The sequence below is a fragment of the Ovis canadensis genome, chromosome 14 (genome assembly GCF_042477335.2).
Source record: "Ovis canadensis isolate MfBH-ARS-UI-01 breed Bighorn chromosome 14, ARS-UI_OviCan_v2, whole genome shotgun sequence".
Classification (NCBI taxonomy): domain Eukaryota; kingdom Metazoa; phylum Chordata; class Mammalia; order Artiodactyla; family Bovidae; genus Ovis; species Ovis canadensis.
Genome location: NC_091258.1, coordinates 29,200,009 through 29,225,784, shown reverse-complemented (window position 1 = coordinate 29,225,784; position 25,776 = coordinate 29,200,009). Strand labels below are relative to the sequence as shown.

General features: G+C 38.4%; 1 protein-coding gene across 4 annotated transcripts in view; it reads right to left on the bottom strand.

Annotated features, from left to right (window-relative positions):
• PHKB (phosphorylase kinase regulatory subunit beta) overlaps positions 1-25,776 on the bottom strand; it is a 232,519-nt gene that overhangs the window by 86,839 nt on the left and 119,904 nt on the right. For all 4 annotated transcript variants that reach the window (XM_069549785.1, XM_069549787.1, XM_069549786.1 and 1 more), the window contains one exon: positions 2,893-2,987. In XM_069549785.1, coding sequence (XP_069405886.1) covers positions 2,893-2,987 — 95 coding nt within the window. The remainder of the gene's footprint in view (positions 1-2,892; positions 2,988-25,776) is intronic.

The window sequence follows — 25,776 nt, the reverse complement described above, 5'->3', positions numbered from 1 at the left end:
ATGGGTGAGAGAGTTGGACTGTGAAGAAGGCTGAGCGCTGAAGAATTGATGCTTTTGAACTGTGGCATTGGAGAATACTCTTGAGAGTCCCTTGGACTGCAAGGAGATCCAACCAGTCCATCCTAAAGGAGATCAGTCCTGGGTGTTCACTGGAAGGACTGATGCTGAGGCTGAAACTCCAATACTTTGGCCACCTCATGCAGAGTTGACTCACTGGAAAAGACTCTGATGCTGGGAGGGATTGGGGGCAGGAGGAGAAGGGGACGACAGAGGATGAGATGGTTGGATGGCATCACTGATTCAATGGATGTGAGTCTGAGTGAACTCTGGGAGTTGGTGATGGACAGGGAGGCCTGGCGTGCTGCGATTCATGGGGTCACAAACAGTCAGACACGGCTGAGAGACTGAACTGAACTAAACTGAAAGGCATAAATGTTAAGTGTATTGTTGGATAAGTTTTGACAAATATATACACCTCTATAACCACCACCCAGAGATCAATGGTTAGAGTATTTCCACCACCCTAGAAAGGTTTGTTATATTCCTTTTCAGTCAGACACTCCCCATCCCCACTGCAAGATAACCATTGTTCTGACTTTTAATATCTAAGTGTAGTGTTGCTTGTTCTAGTACTTCCCATAAATGTTATCATGCAGGAGGTACTCTTGTGTCTAGGAGATGATTTAACCATATTACTTAAATCAATAGTTCACAATTTTTTGTTTCTGATTAGTATTTTGTTGTATGGATATAGAATATCTCTTTAACCATTCACTTGTTGTTTCACCATTTGGGTTGTTAGTCGCTAAGTCATGTCTGACTCTGACTCTTTTGTGATCCCATGGACTGTAGCCCACCAGACTCCTCTGTCCATGGGATTTCCTAGGCAAGAATACTGGAGTGGGTTGCCAGGAGATGTCTCTTATTTCTGAGAAATGTCTGAGTTTTACTACTCTACATATTTTTCTGACATTTGGCAGGATCAATTCCCACAGATCAGTTAATCCCAGGATCTGACTTAGTTAATCATGATTGAAAGGCCACTGACACCAGCATTTCAAGTAGAGCCATGTCTGACTTTCATATTTCACCAAGCCAAGCCAGCTAGTCCCAACAATGTATATGAGCATGCTATGTCTTGGCTACTGCTTAAACAGCTGAGAAAGTGGCAAAGGCACCTTACTATTTTATATACTACCACAACCAAGTTCCCAGTAGGGTAGAGCAATGACACTTCCCACCAATCTTCTGCTGCCTGCCCTTCTTATAATCTCCTTGTCAGAAACTATAGAACACTGCACAGATATAATCCCCACTAGGCTGCAAGAGAGAAGCCTCTGTCCTGGCTCTAGAAAAAGGCTCTTAGATAGGATGTAGCTCCACATGGGAGGCATAAATATTTCCATATAAAAAGTATACCTAGAGTAAATGCTCTATAAAATTCACTCTCACTCATGTGTACCCTGATTTTTTGAGTGGGCGAGAGAGTTGCAAGTATATTGTATATAAAAAATTATACATAACCCACAGCCCTCATCATATGTGTCAAGCATGAAGTAAATGTTTTAACTATTCATTATGTTAGCTGCGTGCTTTGATGTAATCTGGTTCCTGCCCCTATACCTCAAATCTGTGACCAACAGGTCACTTTATATTCTAAAAAAGGCCTTGAGATTTCATCACCCTAGGAGTGGGTCACACACGCTATGTAAATGAAACATACTAGTCTTAAAATGGCTCAGAGTCACAGCACTAGGCAATATGAAGTAAAATACATTGCCACTTTCCCATTTCTTCAGGTAAAACTGCATGTCTCAAATACGTCCAGAATGTACACTTGTACTGCAGTGAGACAAGTGGTAAATAGAGACAAAGGCCCGATCTCTTCCTTATACGGGAACTAACAGACCAGCATAAAATCTCTATCACATATTAACACAGGCATTTTTATGTTCCTGGGAAAATCTTAACATTTATTAAAAGTCTCCCCCAAAGTTTTTCAACTATAAACCACTCAGTAACTAGATGTTTTGTTGAGGACCAGCAAAAGAAGCAGAGAAATAGTGTGACAGAACCTACTAACGAGGCTGGCTGGCTTTCCCTTTCTCTCATTAAAACAAGCATTTATGTGTGTGTGTTTGTGTATTATACATATATTTTTAAAGTAAAAGGAGCATTTTATAATGCTTATTTGTAAGCATATTTTCCGTTACTGATGATGCTATTCTTATTAAATACATTTTAACTGCTTGGAATCCCAGGCACATACTCAGGTTCATTCCCTTTCTCCTCAGGCAGTTTCAACAATCCACACAACATTTTCATTTTAACAGTCCTCATTACTGGTATCATTTAATACTTGAGGGTATGCTCAAGTCAACATCAATCTTGCTGATCCTGCAAACACTTATTTTGTTGACACAACACAGTCTGAATCTATAGTTACTAAATGTGAAAAAAAAAATTTAACTATTCCTTTCCCCAACATGTCACCAAGTACTAAGATCAGCTCTGTCCATCACTTAGGCCTATCACAGAGACACATCACAGATAGACATCAAGTATGGGGTGGGGGGTGGCATTCATGTAACAGTGCCATCTTATTTGTCCCAGTGCTACCCACACATAAATCTTCTCAAAGACATTTGATACCGTAAAGTCAACCACTGTGAAGGTGAAAATGTTTACCTGTGAGACATTTTGTTGGAAACATCCAACTCATACTTTCTCATTAACAAATAACCTTTACCACAAGTAAATCTTAACTAACCAGAACAGAGAAATGTTTTGCTCTCACAAGGAACAATAAAAATCCATTTAGAATAAAATTTATGCTTTAATTAAGCTTTAAATGTCTGGATGAATCTAAATCATTAAATAAAATCTCTTTACCTGATTGGAAAACCTCATGCTCACATTTCGTTGATTCTGTAGAGGGACAAAACGCTGAACAGGATCAATGTCTTTAGGACTAATTAATTCATCAGCTGAAAAAAAAGAAGGGAAATTACTAGATCAACAATGTATCTATACAACACTATAAACCAACTAGACTTAACAGGTGTTTATAGAACACTTCATTAAACAAGAGCAGAATATATATCCTTCTCAATATGCAAGCAACATCTTTCACATACCAGACCATAAAATAAGCTTCAGTAAATATAACAGAATTTAAATCATACAAAGTATATACTTCAGACTTCCCTGGTAGCTCAGATGGTAAAGCGTCTGTCTACAATGTGGGAAACCTGGGTTCGATCCCTGGGTCTGGAAGATTCCCTGGAGAAGGAAATGGCAACCCACTCCAGTATTCTTGCCTCAAAAATCCCATGGACGGCGGAGCCTGATGCAGGCTACTGTCCATGGGGTCCCAAAGAGTCGGACATGACTGAGCACAACAGAATGAAATTAGAAATCAATAACAGAAAGCAGTCTCAGAAATTCACAAACTAAAATTAAATAATACATTTCTAAATAACCAATGGGTTGGAAAAGAGAAATTAGGAAATACTTTCTAATATACTTTCTGATGATGATTGAAAAAGAAGACACAACATACCAAACTTTAGGGGATTTAGGTAAAGCAATCCTCAAAGGGGAATTCATAGCTGTAAATGTATATATTGAAATAGAAGACTCTCAAATCAATAAGATATATTTCATACTAAGACAACAGATGAAAAGAGCTAATTAATCAAAAGCATGCAAGAGGAGTACAGTATAAATGAAACCAAATAGATTCTTGAAAAACTCAAAAGTTGACAAACCTTTAGATAGACTAACCAAGAAAAAAAAAAAAGACTTAAATTACTTACTCAGGAGTGGAACTAGGAACATTACTACTGATTTTATGAATTCCAAGAGAATATTCTCAAAAAATGTATGCCAACAATTTAGGTAACCTAGATAACATGAGCAAATTCCTAGAAACACATACACTACCAAAACTGGTTCAAGGAGGACAAGAAAATATGAACAAATGTTTAACAACTAGTGACCGAAACTTTTCACACAAAAATGTCCAGGATCATGTGACTTCACTGATGAATTCTATTAAACAGTTAATGAAAAATTAAAACCAATCTTCCATAAAATTTTACAAAAACGAGTAGAGGGACACTTTCCAACTCATTCTAAGAGGCCATTATTACCCTAAAACAGAAATCAAACACACCACAAGGAGAGAAAATCACAAATCAAAATCTCTTCTGAATACAGACACAAAACTACTCAATAAAAACACTAGCAAATCAAACCCAGTAACATACAAAAATTACTACATACCATGACCAACTGGGACTTATCCTACAAATGCAAGAATGGCTTAACATCCATAAATCAGTTATTACAACTCCCCATATCAACTGAACAAAGGATAAAAAACTACATGACAATCTCAGCAGACACAGAAAACATTTGACAAAATTCAACATCCTTTCACCATGGTAAAAAGCGTTCAGCAAACTAGGGATAGACAGGAACTTCCTCAACCTGATAAAAAGGCATCTATAAGAAATCCAATCACTAATGTCATACTCAATGGTAAAAGAACGCTTTGCCCCAAAGATCAGGAATCAAGACAATGATGTCTGCTCTTGCCACTTCTATTCAACTTTATACTGGAAGTTCCAGTCACAGAAATAAGGTAAGAAAAAGTAATAAAAGGCATCCAGAATGAAAGGTAGAAGCTACAGTAATTAAAACAATGTGGTACTGCCATAGAGATAAGAGATCAGTGGAATAGACAGTGTCCAGAAATAAACCCTTCCATTACAGTCAACTGATTTTTGACAAGGGGTCCAAAACAACTCAGTAGGGAAAGAATAGTTTTCTCCCCTATACAAAGTACTAGGAAAGGCAATATACAAAAGCAAAAGAATGAAACTGGATCTCTTTACACAAACTACAAAAATAAAGGCAAATTAGATTAAAAAGTTAAAAGTAAGAGCTAAAACTATAAAATTGTTAGAAGAAAATATAAGAGTAAATCTTTGTGACTTTGTATTAGATAAAATTACATCAAAACATATGTAACAAAGAAAAAATGAGATAAACTGGATTTTGTCAAAATTGTAAGCTTTTGTGTCTCAAAGAATACCATCAAGAATACCATCAAGAACAGCCCAAAGAATGGGAGAAAATATCTGAAAACCACATAACTTGCAAGTGACCTGAATCTTGAATATACAAAGAACTCTTACAACTTAACAATAAAAAGACAAATAATCTAATTTTAAAATGGCTACAGTATCTGAATAGACATTTCTCCAAAGAAGATTTACTGTAAACATATGAAAAGATGCTCTGACAATATTAGTCATTTGGGAAATGCTTATTAACCCCACAATGAGATAATACCTCATATCCATTAGGACAACTAACACCAAAAAAAAGACAAGAATAAAGGTTGGGGAGGACACACAGAAATTAGAACCCTTATACACTGCTGGTTGGAAGCCAAATTGGTATACCTACTTTGCAAAATAGTTTAGAAGTGTTCCAAATGTTAAACATAGAGTTACTATAAAGTGAAGTCACTGAGTCGTGTCTGACTCTTTGCGACCCGTGGACTGTAGCCCACCAAGCTCCTCCATCCATGGGATTCTCCAGGCAAGAATACTGGAGTGGGTTGCCATTTCCTTCTCCAGGGGATCTTCCTGACCCAGGGATCGAACCTAGGTCTCCCACATCGGAGGCAGATGCTTTAACCTCTGCACCACCAGGGAAGCCCTTAAATACAAGAATTCAAGTACTAACATCAAAGATTTCAAGGGAGGAAAGGAAGCCAGGTCGAAAGAAGAAGGGGGAGGAGGCGGGAGATGGGGGGGCAAAAGGGGTGACCTTACAGACGTCTCCTGCCACCTACAGATGCCCAGGCTTTATGGGAGTTTTCCCTGGGCCTCCAGAGAAGGGAAGACTGGAACTTGGCCCTACTAGAAATCAGACCAGACTAGAACCAGAATTCGAGTTCTCTGCCAAGAGGAGGTGATCAGTCTCCAATCCTCAGCTCAGGCTGAGGGCCCTTCGACCAGATTCCTGCATCCAGCCCCGGGGGACTAGAAAAACAGGGAAGGATAGGAAGGGTTAAGGAGAAGAAAGAGAGAGGGAAGGGGAGAGAGGTCAATAAAGTCTCTTGTTCCTTACCGGTCAGGGCACTCTGGCCAGTTGTCCACGTCAGGAGGAGACCAAGGACAAAAGGGTCCCAGTTGCGGCTGCTGGGTCTGGTCCATTGGCAGGCAAGCTGGCCCCTGAGTACCCCGAGTGGTCAGGACGTCAGTCTCAGCAAAGAAGAGTCCCGTCAGAGTCGCCATTTCTTGCAGGAAGACAGACCCCTTCCAGGGCCCGAAACTGGGCTCTTGTCTAACACTCGGAAATGAATTGTCCGAGGAGACACATCTCCTGACAAAGCAAGAGATTTTATTGGGAAAGGGCACCCGGGTAGAGAGCAGTAGGGTAAGGGAACCCAGGAGAACTGCTCTGCCATGTGGCTCGCAATGTCAGGTTACTATAAGACTCAGTAATTCTACCCCTAGGAATCAGGGTAGGAAATGAAAACATATGTCAAACAATAACTTGTTCATGAAAGTTTATAGCAGCATTATTCACAACAGGCAAAAAGCAGAAACAACACAAATGACCATCAGCTGATGAATGGATAAATCAAAGGTGGTCTACCCATACAATGGAATGTTATTCGGCCATAAAAGAACAAAGTGTGGGAATTCCCTGGTGGTCCAGTAGTTAGGACTTCGCACTTTCACTTCAGAAGGCATGGGTTTCATCCCTGGTCTGGGAACTAAGATCCTGCATCACGAAGCACAGGCAAAAAAAAGTGGGAGGGGTGGGGGAGAAAAAGTGTTACTACTTGGATGAAACTTGAGAACAGGATAAATGAAAAAGTTTGCCATAAAGGCCATATTACATGATTTGTTGTTGTTCATTCGCTCAGTCATGTATGACTCTTTGTGACCCCATGGACTGCAGCACGCCAGGACTCCCTGTCCATCACCATCTCCCAGAGCTGTTTCAAACTCATGTCCATTGAGTCTGTGATGCTGTTGAAACTTCTCATCTTCTACTGTCTTCTTTTCCTCCTGCCTTCAGTCTTTCCCAGCATGAGGGTCTTTTCTAATGAACCAGCTCTTTGCATCACATGGCAAAAGTATTGGAGCTTCAGCATCAGCATCAGTCCTTCCAATGAATATTCAGGACTGATTTCCTTTAGGATGGACTGGTTTCATCTCCTTGCAGTCCAACGGACTCTCAAGAGTCTTCTCCAACACCACAGTTCAAAAGCATCAATTTGGCAGCACTCAGCCTTTGTTATGGTTCAACCCTCACATCCATACATCACTACTGGAAAAACCATAGCTTTGACTATGTGGACCTTTGTTGGCAAAGTAATGTCTCTGATTTTTAATATGCTGTCTAGGTTGGTCATAGCTTTTCTTCCAAGGAGCAACATTTAATTTCATGACTGTAGTTACCATCTGCAGTGACTTTGGAGACCAAGGGAATAAATTCACTGTTTCCATTGTTTCCTCATCTATTTGCCACGAAGCGATGGGACCGGATGCCATTATCTTTGTTTTTTGAAGGTTGAATTTTAAGCCATTTTTTTCACTCTCCTCTTTCACTTTCATCAGGAGGTTCTTTAGATCCTTTGTGCTTTCTGCCATAAAGGGTGATACTATCTGCATATCTGAGGTTATTGACATTTCTCCTGGCAATCTTGATTTCAGCTTGTGCTTCATCCAGCTCAGCATTTCACATGATGTACTCTGCATATAAATTAAATAATCATGGTGACAATATGGAGCCTTGATGTACTCCTTCCCTAATTTGGAACCAGTCCGTTGTTCCATGTCCAGTTCTAACTGTTGCTTCCTGACCTGCATATAGGTTTCTCAGGATGCAAGTAAGGTGGCCTGGTATTCCCATCTTTTGTAAAATTTTCCACAGTCTGCTGTGATCCACACAAAGGCTTTGGCATACACAATGAATCAGTAGTAAATGTTTCTCTGGAATTCCCTTGCTTTTTCTACGATCCAACGGATGTTGGCAATTTGATCTCTGGATCCTCTGCCTTTTCTAAAACCAGCTGGAACATCTGGAAGCTCTCGGTTCACTTACTGCTGAAGCCTCGCTTGGAGAATTCTGAGCATTACTTTACTAGCATGTGAGATGAGTGCAATTGTGTGGTAGTTTGAGCATTTTTGGCATTGCCCTTTCTTTGGGATTGGAGTGAAAACTAACCTTTTCCAGGCCTGCGGCCACTGCTGAGTTTTCCAAATTTGCTGGCATATTGAGTACAGCACTTTCACAACATCATCTTTTAGGATTTGAAATAGCTCAACTGGAATTCCATCACCTCCACTAGCTTTGTTCGTAGTGATGGTTCCTAAGGCCCACTTGACACCACACTCCAAGATGTCTGGCTCTAGGTGAGTGATCCCATCATCATGGTTATCTGAGTCATGAAGATCTATTTTGTAAAGTTCTTCTGTGTGTTCTTACTAGCTCTTCTTAATCTCTTCTGCTTCTGTTAGGTCCATACTGCTTCTGACCTTTATTGTGCCCTCTTTGCATAAACATTCCCTTAGTACCTCTAATTTTTTTGAAGAGATCTCTCTAGTCTTTCCCTCTATTGTTTTCCTCTTTTTTTTTGCATTGTTCACTCAGCAAGGCTTTCTTATCTCTCCTTGCTATTTTTTGGAACTCTGCATTCAGATGGGTATATCTTTCCTTTTCTCCTTTGCCTTTCACTTCTCTTCTTTTCTCGGCTATGTGTAAGGCCTCCTCAGACAACCATTTTGCCTTTTTGCATTTCTTTTTCTTGAGGATGGTTTTGATCCAACATCTCCTGTACAATGTTAGGAACTTCCATCCACAGTTCTTCAGGCACTCCATCAGGTCTAATCCCTTCAATCTACTTGTCACTTCCACTGTTTAACTGTAAGGGACTTGATTTGGGTCATACCTGAATGGCCCTACTTTCTTCAATTTAAGTCTGAATTTTGCAATAAGGAGTTTATGATCTGAGCCACAGTCAGCTCCTAGTCTTGTTTTTGCTGACTGTATAGAGCTTCTCCACCTTTAGCTGAAAAGAATATAATCACTCTGATTTCGCAACTGACCATGTAGTGATGTCCATGTGTAGAGTCGTCTCTTATGTTGTTAAGTATGATCATTGTGGTCTCTTGGCAAAACTGTTAGCTTTTGCTATGCTTCATTTTGTACTCCAAGACCAGACTTGCCTGTTATTCCAGGTATCTCTTGACCTCCTACTTTTGCAATCTAGTCCCTTATGATGAAAAGGACATCTCTTTTTGGTGTTAATTCTGCAAGGTTTATATGTCCTTTACAGAACTAACTTCAGCTTCTTCAGCATTAGTGGTTGGGGCATAGACTTGGATTACTGTGATACTGAATGGTTTGCCTTGGAAATGAACAGAGATCATTCTGTCATTTTTGAGATTGCACTCAAGTATTGCATTTTGGACTCTTTTGTTGAATATGAGAGCTACTCCATTTCTTTAAGGGATTACTGCTCACAGTAGTAGATATAATTGTCCTCTTAATTAAATTCATCCATTCTGGTTCAGTTTAGTTCACTGATTCCTAAAATGTCAATGTTCACTCTTGCCATCTCCTATTTGACCACTTCCAATTTGCCTTGATTTTACGGACTTAACATTCCAGGTTCGTATGCAATATTGTTCTTTATGGCATCAGACTTTACTTCCCTTGTAGCTCAGCTGGTAAAGAGTCTGCATGCAATGCAGGAGACCACAGTTTGATTGCTGGGTCAGGAAGATCTGCTGGAGAAGGGATAGGCTACCCACTCCAGTATTCTGGCCTGGAGAATTCCATGGACTATATAGTCCACAGGGTCACAAAGAGATGGACATGACTGAGTGAATTTCACTTCACTTCACTTCACATGGCATCCGACTTTACTTTCACAACCAGACACATCCACAACTGTGCCTTGTTTCCACTTTGGCTCAGCCTCTTCATTCCTTCTGGAGTTATTTCTTCACTCTTCTCCAGTAGCATACTGGGGAGTTCATCTTTCACCTACTGACCTGGGGAGTTCATCTTCCAGTGTCATATCTTTTTGCCTCTTCATACTATTCATTGGTTTCTCAAGGCAAGAATGATGAAGTGGTCTGCCACTCCCTTCTCCACTGGATCACATTTTGTCAAAACTCTTCACCATGACTTGTCCAACTTGGGTGGCCCAACAGTGCATGGCTCATAGTTCAATCAGTTAGACAAGGCTGTGATCCATGTGATCAGTTTGGTTAGTTTATTATATGATTTATTATATGATTTGAGGTATATATAAAATGTCCAGAATAGGCAAATCTATAAAGTAGACTAGTTCAGTTCAGTTCAGTTCAGTCGCTCAGTCGTGTCCGACTCTTTGCGACCCCATGAATCGCAGCACGCCAGGCCTCTCTGTCCATCACCAACACCCGGATTTCACTCAGACTCATGGCCATCAAGTCCATGATGCCCTCCAGACATCTCATCCTCTGTTATCCCCTTCTCCTTCTGCCCGCAATCCCTCCCAACATCAGAGTCTTTTCCAATGAGTCAACTCTTCCACGAGGTAGAAAAGTACGGGAGTTTCAGCTTTAGCATCATTCCCTCCAAAGAAATCCCAGGGCTGATCTCCTTTAGAATGGAATGGTTGGATCTCCTTGCAGTGCAAGGGACTCTCAGGACTCTTCTCCAACACCGCAGTTCAAAAGCATCAATTCTTTGGCGCTCAACCTTCTTCACAGTCCAACTCTCACATCCATACATGACCACTATAAAAACCATAGCCTTGACTAGATGGACCTTTGTTGGCAAAGTAGTATCTCTGCTTTTCAATATGCTATCTAGGTTGGTCATAACTTTTCTTGCAAGGAGTAAGCGTCTTTTAATTTCATGGCTGCAGTCACCTTCTGCAGTGATTTTGGAGCCCCCCAAAATAAAGTCTGACACTGTTTCCCCATCTATTTCCCATGAAGTGATGGGACCAGATGCCATGATCTTCGTTTTCTGAATGTTGAGCTTTAAGCCAAGTATTTCACTCTCAACTTTCACTTTCATCAAGAGGCTTTTTAGTTCCTCTTCACTTTCTGTCATAAGGGTGGTGTCATCTGCCTATCTGAGGTTATTGATATTTCTCCCAGCAATCTTGATTCCAACTTGTGCTTCTTCCAACTCAGCGTTTCTCATGATGTACTCTGCATATAAGTTAAATAAGCAGGGTGACAATATACAGCCTTGACATACTCCTTTTCCTACTTGGAACCAGTCTGTTGTTCCATGTCCAGTTCTAACTGTTGCTTCCTGACCTGCATATAGGTTTCTCAAGAGGCAGGTCAGGTAGTCTGGTATTCCCATCTCTTTCAGAATTTTCCACATTTTATTGTGATCCACACAGTCAAAGGCTTTGGCACAGTCAATAAAGCAGAAATAGATGTTTTTCTGGGACTTTTTTGCATTTTCGATGATCCAACAGATGTTGGCAATTTGATCTCTGGTTCCTCTGCGTTTTCTAAAACCAACTTGAACATCTGGAAGTTCACGGTTCACGTATTGCTGAAGCCTGGCTTGGAGAATTTTGAGCATTATTTTACTAGCATGTGAGATGAGTTCAATAGTGCAGTAGTTTGAGCATTCTTGGCATTGCCTTTCTTTGGAATTGGAATGAAAACTGACCTTTTCCAGTCCTGTGGCCACTGCTGAGTTTTCCAAATTTGCTGGCATATTGAGTGCAGCACTTTCACAGCATCATCTTTCAGGATTTGAAATAGCTCAACTGGAATGCCATCACCTCCACTAGCTTTGTTCATAGTGATGCTTTCTAAGGCCCTCTTGACTTCACATTCCAGGATGTCTGGCTCTAGGTCAGTGATCACACCACTGTGATTATCTTGGTCGTAAAGATCTTTTTTGTACAGTTCTTCCATGTATTCCTGCTACCTCTTCTTAATCTCTTCTGCTTCTGTTAGGTCCATATCATTTCTGTCCTTTATTGAGCCCATCTTTGCATGAAATGTTCCCTTGGTATCTCCAATCTTCTTGAAGAGATCTCTAGTCTTTCCCATTCTCTTCTTTTCCCCTATTTGTTCGCATTGATCGCCAAAGAAGGCTTTCTTATTTCTTCTTGCTATTCTTTGGAACTCTGCATTCAGATGCTTATATCTTTCCTTTTCTCCTTGGCTTTTCACTTCTCTTCTTTTCACAGCTATTTGTAAGACCTCCTCAGACAGCCATTTTGCCTTTTTGCATTTCTTTTCCATGGGGATGGTCTTGATCCCTGTCTCCTGTACAATGTCATGAACCTCATTCCATAGTTCATCAGGCACTCTATCTATCACATCTTGGCCCTTAAATCTATTTCTCACTTCCACTGTATAATCATAAGGGATTTGATTTAGGTCATACCTGAATGGTCTAGTGGTTTTCCCTATTTTCTCAATTTCAGTCTGAATTTGGCAATAAGGAGTTCATGATGTGAGCCACAGTCAGCTCCCCAGTCTTGTTTTTGCTGACTATATAGAGCCTCTCCATCTTTGGCTGCAGAGAATATAATCAATCTGATTTCAGTGTTGACCATCTGGTGACGTCCATGTGTAGAGTCTTCTCTGGTGTTGTTGGAAGAGGGTGTTTGCTATGAACAGTGAGTTCTCTTGGCAAAACTCTATTAGCCTTTGCCCTGCTTCATTCCGTATTCCAAGGCCAAATTTGCCAGTTACTCCAGGTGTTTCTTGACTTCCTACTTTTGCATTCCAGTTCCCTAAAATGAAAAGGACATCTTTCTTGGGTGTTAGTTCTAAAAGGTCTTGTAGGTCTTCATAGAATCATTCAACTTCAGCTTCTTCTGTGTTACTGGTTGGGGCGTAGACTTGAATTACTGTGCTACTGAATGGTTTGCCTTGGAAACGAACAGAGATCATTCTATCGTTTTTGAGACTGCATCCAACTACTGCATTTTGGACTCTGTTGTTGACCATGATGGCTACTCCATTTCTTCTAAGGGATTCCTGCCTGGAGTAGTATATATAATGGTCATCTGAGTTAAATTCACCCATTCCAGTCCATTTTAGTTCGCTGATTCCTAGAATGTAGACGTTCACTCTTGCCATCTCCCGTTTGACCACTTCCAATTTGCCTTGACTCATGGACCTGACATCCCAGGTTCCTATGCAATATAGCTCTTTACAGCATCGGACCTTGCTTCTATCACCAGTCACATCCATAGCTGGGTGTTGTTTTTGCTTTGGCCCCATCCCTTCATTCTTTTTGGAGTTATTTCTCCACTGATCTCTAGTAGCATATTTGGTACCTACTGACCCGGGGAGTTCCTCTTTCAGTATCTTATCATTTTGCCTTTTCATACTGTTCATGGGGTTCTCAAGGCAAGAATACTGAAGTGGTTTGCCATTCCCTTCTCCAGTGGACCACATTCTGTCAGACCTCTCCATCATGACCCGCCCATCTTGGGTGGCCCCACAGGCATGGCTTAGTTTCACTGAGTTAGACAAGGCTGTGGTCCTAGTGTGATTAGATTGACTAGTTTTCTGTGATTATGGTTTTTGTGTGTCTGCCCTCTGATGCCCTCTTACAATACCTACCATCTTACTTGGGTTTCTCTTACCTTGGACGTGGGGTCTAAAGTAGACTAATGATTGTCTATTGCTGGTGGAAGGATGAAGTGTTTAAAGGTAAGGTGGGGAGTGATTGATAAAGGGTATAGGCTTTTTTGCGAGGGGTGATGAAAATGTTCGAGAATTGATTGTGGTTATGGTTGCACCCCTATCCTGCCCCAGCTAGCTCCAATGGTAAAGAACCTGCCTGCCAATGCAGGAGACATAAGAGCCTTGGGTTCGATCTCTGGGTTGGGAAGATCCCTTGGAGGAGGAAATGGCAACCCACTCCAGTATCTTTGCCTAGGGTATCCCAGGAACAGAGGAGCCTGAAAGTGAAAGTCGTTCAGTCATGTCTGACTCTTTTTGACCCCATGGACTATACAGTCCCTGGAATTTTCCAGGCCAGGATACTGGAGTGGGTAGCCTTTCCCTTCTCCAGGGGATCTTCCCAACCCAGGGATAAAACCCAGGTCTCCCACATTGCAGGTGGATTTTTTACCAGCTGAGCCACAGAGAAGCCCAAAAATACTGGAGTGGGTAGACCTCCCTTCTTTAGCAGATAGCGGGCTACAGTCCATGGGGTCGCAAAGAATCGAACACGACTGAAGTGACTTAGCATGCATGGTTGCACAACTTTGTGGATATGCTAAACACAACTGAAATGTAATCTTTAAATAGGCGAAATGTTTGTAATTTTAACTCAGTAAAGTTGTTCTAAAAATCATGCATTTGCAGTCTCAGGAAGAAAACTAGATCCTTGAGGGAAGACAGTGTTTCCTAACACTAAATTCTAAAAGACGTTTCTGAGATGGAGCATTTTTTAGGGGGCACTGACCAGCATAAGGGCAATGTCTTTGGCTGCTGTTATATTATAAATATGGAAGCTCTTTTCATGTTTTAGTTCCTTGTGGTAACGCTGGATAAAATACAAAGATACAACAAGGAAGACAATTTAGTGTGTTTGGGGGGGTGGGGGTGGGAAGAAGGTACTAAGTCAGTGTTCTCTGCTGTTTTCTGCTCTAATGTACCTCAGAGAGACCCACTGACACCTGAGGCTCTCTGTAGCATGGATTCTCTGAGGGCCTGGAGGTGACTATGCTGGGAAGGAGCAGTGTAGGGGGTAGGATCCTCAAATTTAATTCTGAATAACCTCTTTGGTGTGCAAGTTGGCAGTATGTATGCAGATTTAAAGCAAGCATACTCTCTGACCCAGCAATTAGCATATCTTAAAGTTTGTTATGCTCAGACATGTGAAAGTTAACTGAATAATAAATCAAAAAAAAGAATCCAACTTCTCCTAAAATGAGTCAGCAGAGGTGTTTATTTTTACTGCAATGAAGCTATGAAAATGTGCTCATTTCATTTTGATCTTCAGTTCTATGTTGATTATATAAAAACAGGTTGTTATGTGGTAGCCTGGATGGCAGGGGGGTTTGGGGGAGAATGGATACATGTATATGTACAGCTGAGTCCCTTTGCTGTTCACCTGAAACTATCACAACATTGTTAATCATACCCCAATATACCCCAATAAAAAGTAATATATCCCAATAAAAAGTAAAAGGATATAATAAAAACAAGCTGAGTTTTATACATATTTATCCAAGCATAATATTTACTTAAAAAAGATTACAGCCCATCTACCATAGCTTTTTAGGTACTGTTTTTAGGCAGTGAATAATTCTGAAAAACAGGAGGGAGTCAACCACAAAAATGATAGTAAATTCTTTACAGCTTTGGGACTGTTTCTCACTGTATTTCTATCCTGGGGCAATTTCAGGGTACATGTACAATGTTATTTAATAGACAAAAAACAAAGGTGTCTTTATAAACTCTTGGAAGATATTTTTCATAGTGATAAAAATGAAAATAATAGAATAATAAGAAAAAGGAGGAGAAACAGCAGCAGAACAGCCACAGAAGCCACCACAGCCACTGTTGCCTCTGCAACAGCAGCCACAGCATCATTTTGCGCTTACTCCATTCCTGGCATTGTTTAAGCATTTCACATACATTAATCCTCAATATGCCCCTATCTTACAGATGGCAAAATAGAGGCATTGAGTGGTTAAGCAACTGGCACATGGCTAGAAAATGACAGAATTTTGATTCAAACATAATAGTCTCTTCAGAGTTTCCTGACCACATATTAATCTTGCCCTTTAAGAACACTGATATTCTATACAATGGAAAAGATAACCAAGAGGTGGAAAGAATAAAAAATTTAGGCCTTGATATGTCATCCTTTTCCTACCCCAATCAGGGAGTGTATTATAGGATATTCTCTCTCTCTAAAGAAAATATACTTTTGCAATTTAAACCAAGTCAACATGGGCTTGATTATGGCAAATATCGGCATGTAATTTCAATTTATTAATATTAGTTTAGTTTATGCTGCAGGGTTGATTAATACAGTGATATTCTAAATAGTAGCATATTATTTCCCCTTCTTATTTGTCTGATCACTGAGATGTGAAAAAATTTTCATTACCAACAAGCATTTTACATAATTAATGTTTCACTGTCATCCAATAGAAATGAATTGTATCTTTATTATTTTGTTATTTATAAATGATGACAGATAAATTAAGAAATCTTATATCCTTGGAAAGCATAAGTGCTAATTTATTAACAGTGATATGAATCAGACAACCAAATCTTGAAAAAGCTTATTTCTTTGCATTTCCTTCTCATTTCTCTTTTTGTACTATACCTGTATATCTAGTTTCATGTACCAGTTTATACCACCTGTTCATCTATAACCCACAGGCTGTATGATTCTTATTCATATCTATACCACACTACCTAGCACAGCACCGGCATCTGGTAGGCACTCAAGAGATTTATTAAACAAAATAATAAATTGGTGGGTTAACAAATCTGGATACATTAATTGCCATAATCATTAATTTCCAAATGGTAAAAGTGATAAATACTTAAAAGATCAAGTTAAAAGACATTCCTCCCCACCCTGTTAGGGGAAGCACACTGACTGAAACCGCCCACCCTGGCCAGGCCCTATAGTAACCATTCGCATGAGTTATTTGATGACAGGAGATCCTGGTAAGGAATACGGAACTAATTAGCCACCACCAACTGGAAAAGTTCGGGAAAGGTCAAAAGGAGACACCGCGTGTCTGTCCACTTTCCAGAATGCCTCTCACTAGCATTCATCTTGGCTGAGCGATGCATGCACCACCAGGAAAGACTTTGAATTAGAATGATTGGCCAAAGACCACCTGGAAACTAATCCCATCACCATAAAACCCAAGACTGTGAGTCATGCTGAAGAGTAGTTCTCCTGGGTTCCCTTACCCTACTGCTCTCCACCCGGGTGCCCTTTCCCAATAAAATCTCTTGCTCTGTCAGCACATGTGTCTCCTTGGACAATTCATTTCTGAGCGTTAGACAAGAGCCCAGTTTCGGGCCCTGGAAGGGGTCCCCCTTCCTGCAACAACCCTACTGCATTGATTTTTATCATTCAGGAGGCAAAAACAGAGCTCCTCATTGCTCCAACTATGGCACTGGTTTTCTGGTAAGATCCCTGAAAGACCTCACACCTGCCCAACTACAGAACATTTTAAAAAAAGAAACAAGGATAAAAGAGCAATGCCTTTTACATTTGACAATACAGTACCAAATCTCATAGAATCAAGTATTTCTATTAATATAAATAGGGACAACTGTTTTTAAACCTTTAGAAGACATATTAGGTTCATTAATATCTACATTTTTATACACAGAAAAGGTTTATGAAATATACCCTTGGTTTATCTCAAATAATAATTGTTGAGGGTAAAAAGAAAAAAATCCTTAGTTACAGTGATACATATTAGCAATTCATATATTAAGAAATGAGCTATGAAAAAAAGGAAAATGTAGATCCTTAATCTTATACATTATACCAAAAAATCCCAAATTTATATAATGTTCTTAACTCAATTAACAGGGATCTAATACATAAGATTTTAAATTTACTTCATCAAAAAACAGCACAAGTTGGGGACTTCCTGATGGTCCAGTGGCTAAGATTCCAAGCTTCCAATGCAGGGGGCCTGGATTTGATCTCTGGCCATGGACAGAGGAGCCTGGCAGGCTACAGTCCATAGGGTTGCAAAGAGTCAGACACGACTGAGAGACTAAGCACAGCATAGGGAACTAGATCTCAAACGCTGCAACTAAGACCCAGTGCAGCCAAATAAATAAATAAATATTTATTAAAACAACAACAACAACAGCACAAGCAAAGTTTAAGGGCAAACTAGGAAAATACTGAGAGGTTTAGTATACCTAATATATAAAATATTCACACAGACTGATGATAAAAACTATAAAACCAAGGTTAAGTGAGCAAAGTAAATAACTAGGTAACTCAGAGGACACAGAAATGACTGAGAAATATGTTTTTAACCATCAGCATGCAAATAAAAACAGGATACAAATCAGTATCTTAATATGCTAGCAAAATTTTTACTTTTAATGAGCACACTTAATGCCACAAAGGTTATATGTGACACATCACCATGGAGACTTCTGCACAAGTCAACAGTTTGTCAGTCATGAGCTGCATAACCTTGGGTGAGCTGCTAAATTCTTCTGAGCTTCAGTTACAGCATATAATACCCATCTCATAGAAAAGACAGGAGGATTACTTAGGATAATATTTGTAAAGGGAAGAGCACAGACTATGACAGATTTTAAGGTAGTATTATTTCAGGGCAACAGTCTGACAATATATACATAGAGTCTTCTCAGGCTTGAGGCATCACTGACTTCATGTTCAATTTTACTAATATATTCAAGGGTAGGATCAAAAACTTGTATACAATTTTTCTAGCTCTAGTAGCAATTCAAGTAAAATTTTTAGTTTTAAGAAAGTCATGGAAGAAAAATCTTTCAAGATGCAACTTTTAAAGCAAAACTCTATTACATGTACTTTCAAGATGTTAGTGATGCCTACTGCACAGAAATCTTACTTTAGGTCACTAGCAATCTCATGGATACCATGAAAAAGAGCAAAAGTGCTAAGAAATTGATGTCTTTCTGCTTGACGTTTCCTGGAGGGTGATAGCTGGGAAAGCTCTTAGCAACAATGTAAAAATAAACCTATATATTTTTATCTCTTTATCTTTATCACTAACCAAACTGTGGGTTACACTGAGCAAGGTGTCAACTGTATTTGAATTTCAACAGATCAATGAAAATCAAGAACTCAGTTTCTTATGTCCACACGCACACTAGGGGGCACTTGATCACTAACTTGAAACAGATTTCCAGGCTTAAAACGTGGTTTTTATATTTGAGGTCAATTGGTCAAGAAATATCATGAATAAAATCAAATACAAATGGACTTGTCTTAGTTACAGACATTGGGATTAGAATAAGCAGTTTATCAGAATAACTAACCTGCCCTCAGAGACAAAGAAATATTTCCTAGGTTGTCACATTTGATTCTTGTTGTAAAGCTACTGTGTATCAATCACAATGACTAGCAGGGAGAAGGCCTCTATAAATATCAGCTGGTTCACTGAGTACATGAATAGTTAAGAAGCATCTAAGGATGCATTTTCTTCTTGTGATGTTCTGTGACTATCAGAGTACCTATAAAGAGAGCCCATATGCATCCTTAGTTGCCTGTTTAACAAGAACTATGAAACATATTTTCACAAGTACTATTTTCCAAATGGTGGCTGAAAGGAGGAAGGAGGGTAGAAAGAAGGACAGAAGTAGAAGAATCATTTAAGTATGTATTCGTCCCACAGTAAATGCTTCAGTATATTTTCTTATCAATCCTTAAAACAAAATAAAGAAACTGATGATCAAGAAGATAAGAAAATTCAAGATAAGAAAACCCTAAACTGTCTACTTCCTAAATTCATGGCCCCCAAACTCTTGATCTTTCCACTACAGTTCAAGAAAAACATAAAGAAAAGGAAAGAAGGAAGTGAAGCTAGGGGGAAGAAGAAGTGGATGAAAAACATAGTAATGTCAGAGAAATAATCAGTATCACATGGTTAAAAGTTTGGTGGGTGTTACAAATCATTTAAAGTATAGTTTCTGCTGGAAAATGAATTGAGTTCCAAAAAATGACTTACTAAAGAACTTTAGGAACCCAAGAATTAGTTTGGGAACTGTATATGCACATAACATTTTAGATATTTTAAAATACTGCTTTGTTTATTTCATCATTTTAAAAGTCTGTTAACACTTCCAGGAAATTAACACCCCTCCTCAAAAGAAAAGAATCCTTTGTGAAACTCAAAAAAATTCACTCAACTTAACATTTTAGGACTTTGCATGCATTGCAGAAAAAACAATAGTTAATTAAAGAGCTCAGTAATTTAATTATAATCAAAGAACATGCCTGTTTTAACTCTTGATTTTTATTAATGTTTTCAAAGCATCTATCCTAAAAATTCTTCTGTTCACCTATCTTAATTTATAAAGTATGTAAAAGCTCTAACATTTATGATTTGGGATCTTACAGTAGTACCTAAATGAGGTCATCACTATGAATGCCCGATGTAAAGGGTAAAAAAAGTTAGTTGCGTATATAGTAGTCCCCTAATCTACAGTTTCACTTTCTGCAGTTTCAGTTACCTGTGGTCAATCACAGTCCAAAAATAATAAATGCAAAATTCCAGAAATAAACAATTCATAGGGCTTCCCTTCCCAGGTGACACTAGTGGTAAAGAACCCGTCTGCCAAGGCAGGAGAGGTTAAGAGATGCGGGTTCCATCTCTGGGTTGGGAAGATCCCTTGGTGGAGGGCATGGCAACCCACTCCCTGGAGAATCCCATGGACAGAGGAGCCTGGTGGGCTATGGTCCAAAGGGTCGCACACAGTAGTTGGACACAACTGAAACAACTTAGCATGCATGTGCACAGACAATGTTTAAATCCTGTGCCTGTGTCCTGAATAGCATGACAAAATCTAGGACAGTCCTTCTCCTACCTGGTAGCCCCAATCATCCCAAGATCTCTAATTATGGACATGGTCTGCTCCTGACATTGGACCATCAACATTGTCAAGGCTCCATGATCCAGGATTCCCAGAAGCAGATGTTCCCACTTCTGACATCTTCTCAAAAGGTCAAGAGAAAACTAATGCTATGTCATAAGGCCTACATCATTCACCTTACCTCATTTCATCATGTAGATATCTTATCATCTCACATTATCACAAGAAGAGGTGTACGTACAGTACAATAAGGATTTTCTTTGAGGAAGACCACATTCCATAACTTTTATTGCAGTATACTATTATAAATTATTAACTTATAAAATTATTCTTTTTGTATCATTAGCTATTGTTGCTAACCTCTTACTATGCTTAACTTATACATTAGACTTTATCATAGCTATGTATACATAAAAAAACATAGTACATATAGGATTTGGTACTATCCATGGTTTCAGGTATCTATAGGGGGGTGGGTCATAGAATGTATACTCGTGGATAAGGGGAGGGGGGGCTATTATTTATTAAAAACACAAGCTCAAGTCTGGAGGTCAGGCTTTTTTTTCAAAGCTAAACAACTGATATATTAGTTTCTCTTTAAAAAATATTGAATAAGAAAATATATTAAAGTTAAATAATGGTATTGGGGAAGTTTTAAAGTTATTATTAACTGTATGTTATCTTACATTACTCTAGTTTAACCTCAAAAATTTTCAATCTAAAGATCATGATTTTCAAATGACTTTTATGTGATAAATATTCTTAAGGTTATTTATGCAAAAAACTCAAAAAAGTACATGGCTTTCTACAGACTCACATGAACATTTTCTAAACTTTCAAATATAAACAAAAATTTAAGGTATAACTAATGATCATTTTATTCTAAGACAAGTTAAATGTTATATCTGAAATTACATTTTATTTGGTTTAAAATAACATGTTTGTGGTTTATTTACCTATTTCACAGCAAACATTGATTTTCTAAGTGTCTAAATTTTCTAAAGATAAAAAAATTACTGTAATAATTAACTATTTTCTAAGAACACAGTGGGTAGTTCAGGTCTTGGGCCAGGAAATAGCATACTGAGTCTTTCTGCTCTAACAGTGAAATAAAAGTCACATAGCTTTGTTGTATATTATTCATTAAGGTATGTGTGTGCTAGTTGCTTAGTTGTGTCCAACTCTCTGCAACCCCACAGACTATAGCTCACCAGGCCCCTCCGTCCATGGGATTCTCCAGGCAAGAACACTGGAGTGGGTTGCCATTTCCCTCTCCACAAGGAACTACAGAAAGAAAGAAAGTGAAGTCGCTCAGTTGTGTCCGACTCTTTGCAAACCCATGGACTGTAGCCTACCAGGCTCCTCCATGCATGGAATTTTCCAGGCAAGAGTACTAGAGTGGGTAGCCATTTCCTTCTCCATCATTAAGGTATACATAGAGCAAAATATTAAATTTCACCTGAATTAGTGAAAGCCATATACTATAGAATATTTTTAAAGGTTTATGTTCTATTATTTCCATATAATTCCAATTAACTGCCCATAAAATACTGTTAAGCAGATATCCAACTGAGGGTCCTTTAATGAATAAATAAGACTTTGTTCGTAAATGTGGTGGCTGGGATCTTAACATCCATAGAAACTGGATGGTTCTTAGGGAGGGCACAGGGAGGGGGCAAGAATACTAAATGATTAGTCAAGAGCAACTAAATGATTCAGTCTTCCGAGATCTTATTCATTTTAACCAGTGAGTTGTTAATGAGATGACACAGAGCTAGGTCAAAGTGCTAATTAACATGCAGCATCTCTCTTTTTTTTAAGCAGGAGATAAGAATGTGGTTTCATAGTTTGCAACACACCTTTTGCAGGTTCTCTACTGCCTTTTTACAAGTACAGCAGGAAAAAGAGAAATTGACTACTTTTTAAAAGATTTTCTTTTTCAAAATGGTCGTGGAACAGAGATGAAGGTATGACCTGGACTATTTCTGTTCACTCTGATCTTAACAGAAGAAAATGCTATCTCCATTCAAAACCTGTCTACATTTAATACATGTATTTTGGAATAACAAAAGTCCAATTTTTTTTACTGATTAATAAATCCTCTTTATTTTTAAAGCTCAATCTGCTTATGTAGAGTATGGTCGATTCTATATTCCCAATTAATTAGCCTTCTTACTTTTATCCTGAGACTCTGCTCAAACAGCAATTTTTCTAGCTGTATCAATCCCAGGCTGAATATAGAGCAAAAAGCAGGATGAAGGCAGTGTAGATCTCAAATTATAGCCCAGGTACCAGTTTTCAGTCTCACACTCACAGGAAAATTTCACCATGCTCACTTGTAATTTCCAAGTATAGTATATAGAAACTTATGATTCTGATGTTAAAATTCTTGTCTTAGGTTTACTATTCCTCTTCTAAAATACATTTTATTTAGCTTAATATCAACAAGGCTTCTTTGTATTCATGATAATAAGATGGAAATAAAATTCTAACTAGAGACAACCTTAGCAACTTGATTTCAAGAAAACTACTTCATATATAGATTTTTTTTCTTTCAGAAACTCAAAGCAAAATCTGTATAAATAATATCAATTCCTTATCAAAGAACTGTCCCTTTAGAGAAAAGCATTTTTCAACAGGCTCTTAAATTAGCATTAAGTAAATATGGAGACCCAGAAAATACAGTTAGGAAATGAGCAAACTGAAAACAGCAATAACTTAATATTCTCTTCTTTGGTTAGCTTCTGTTTGCTCCTATATACCATTTTTTGCATGCACGCTCAGTCACTAAGTCATGTCCGACTCTTTGTAATCCCATGGACAGTAGTCGACCAGGCTCCCCTGCCTGTGGGATTTCCAAGGCAAGAATACAGGAGTGGGTTGCCATTTCTTTCTTCAATATATCATTTGTGTAAAGCTTAAATCGGGAATCTGGACTTTGAAATATTTTCCCCTAGTGGAATGTAAAAAAAGAAACCAAGATGATTACTCTTACAGCACCAAGAAATTCAGGTTTTAGGCAGTAATGCTAAGAACAGCAAAGACAATAACAGTATTTCACACAGTAAGCATTTCTTTTAGTGCAAGTATAGTATTTACAATCAACCTGCTTCATAGACTGTTTGCCATAAAAGAATTCTGACTAATATGATAACCTTTTTAATGGAAACACTAATAATGTTAAAAATTTTATCAAGGAATGGCACAGGAAGATGCATAAAGCTTTTTTGTGTTCATGAAATTAACCTTCATTTCAGTGTGTCCAAAGACACTTAGGCTGAAGTTTTAGGATAAGCTGAAAAATAATTCTTCAAAAGATTATGAATAATGGCCCCATTATGGCTCCCCCTTACTGAGTAAACTGCCAACATGTATTTATTGGAAAGAAGAGAACGTTGATATACCTGATTTCTTTTGCAAAGTGGATGACCATAGCTATGATAAAGCTATGACCAAGCATGGTTGTTATACTAAGTCAGAATTGTATTACATTTACAAAAGAGACTAAAAGTGTCCATAGCCTTCTGCTAGGAACCTATACAGTAAGCTGAATGCAGCACCTAAATGATCATAGTGGTACCCACACACCTATTTGATTTTCTTCCCAGAAACTGTCCATCATCATTCAGCACAATAGACACATTAATATACTTTTACATGATAAGAAACTCCAAGATGAAAACTCCCAAACTCATTCTATAAGGCCACCGTCACCCTGATACCAAAACCAGACAAAGATTTCACAAAAAAAGAAAATTATATGCCAATATCACTGATGAATATACATACAAAAATCCTCAACAAAGTTCTAGCAAACAGAATCCAACAACACATTAAAAGAATCATACACCACAATAAAGTGGGGTTGACTCCAGGGATATAAGGATTCTTCAATATATGCAAATCAATCACTGTGATATACCACATTAACAAATTAAAAGATAAAAACCATATGATCATCTCAATAGATGCAGAGAAATCTTTCAACAAAATTGAAGACGCATATACAATAAAAACTCTCCAGAAAATTGGCATAGAAGGAACCTACCTCAACTTAATAAAGGCTATATACAACAAACCCACAGCAAACATTATTCTCCCTGGTGAAAAAGTTAAAGGGTTAATCTCTAAGATCAGGAACAAGATAAGGGTGCCCACTCTCACCACTATTATTCAATACAGTTTTGGAAGTCCTAGCCAAGGCACTGAGCAAAGAAAAAGATATAAAAGGAGTCCAGAGTGGAAAAGAAGAAGTAAAACTCTCACTGTTTGCAGATGACAAACATCTATACACAGATTTTTTAACATATTTCTTATACATGTATAGATGTTTTTCTATACATAGAAAACCCTAAAAAATGTCACCAAAAAACTACTAGAGCTAATCAATGAATTTAGTAAAGTTTCAGAATATACAATTAATACACAGAAATCCCTTGCATTCCTATACACTAAGAATGAAAAGTCAGAAAGAGAAATTCAGGAAATAATCCCATTCACCACTGCAACAAAAAGAATCAAATACCTACAATAAACCTACCAGGGGAGAAAAAAGGCTGCATATAGGACACTATAAGACAATGATGAAAGAAATCAAGGACAATACAAATAGATGGAGAGATATACTATATTCTTGAATTGGAAGAATCAATATTGTTAAAATGACTATGCTGCTCAAAGCAATCTACAAATTCAATGTAATCCCTATCAAACTACCAATGGTATTTTTCATGGAACTAGAACAAAAAAATTCACAATTTGTATGGAAACATAAAAGACTGAATAGCCAAAACAATCCTGAAGGAGAAAAAGAGAGCTGGAAGAATCAACCTTTCTGACTTCAAGCTATACTACAAAGCTATAGTCATCAAGACAGTATGGTGCTGGTACAAATGCAGAAATACAGACTGATGAAACAAGACAGAAAGCATAGAGATAAACTGATGCACCTATGACTATTTTATTTTTGACAAATGAGTAAAATTTACAATGGAGAAAAGACATCCTCTTCAATAAGTGGTGCTGGAAGAACTGGACAGCTACATGTAAAAGAATGAAATTAGAACACTTCCTAACACCATACACAAAAATAAACTCAAAATAGATTAAAGATTTAAATGCAAGGCCAGAAACTATATAGGTCTTCCCTGATAGCTCA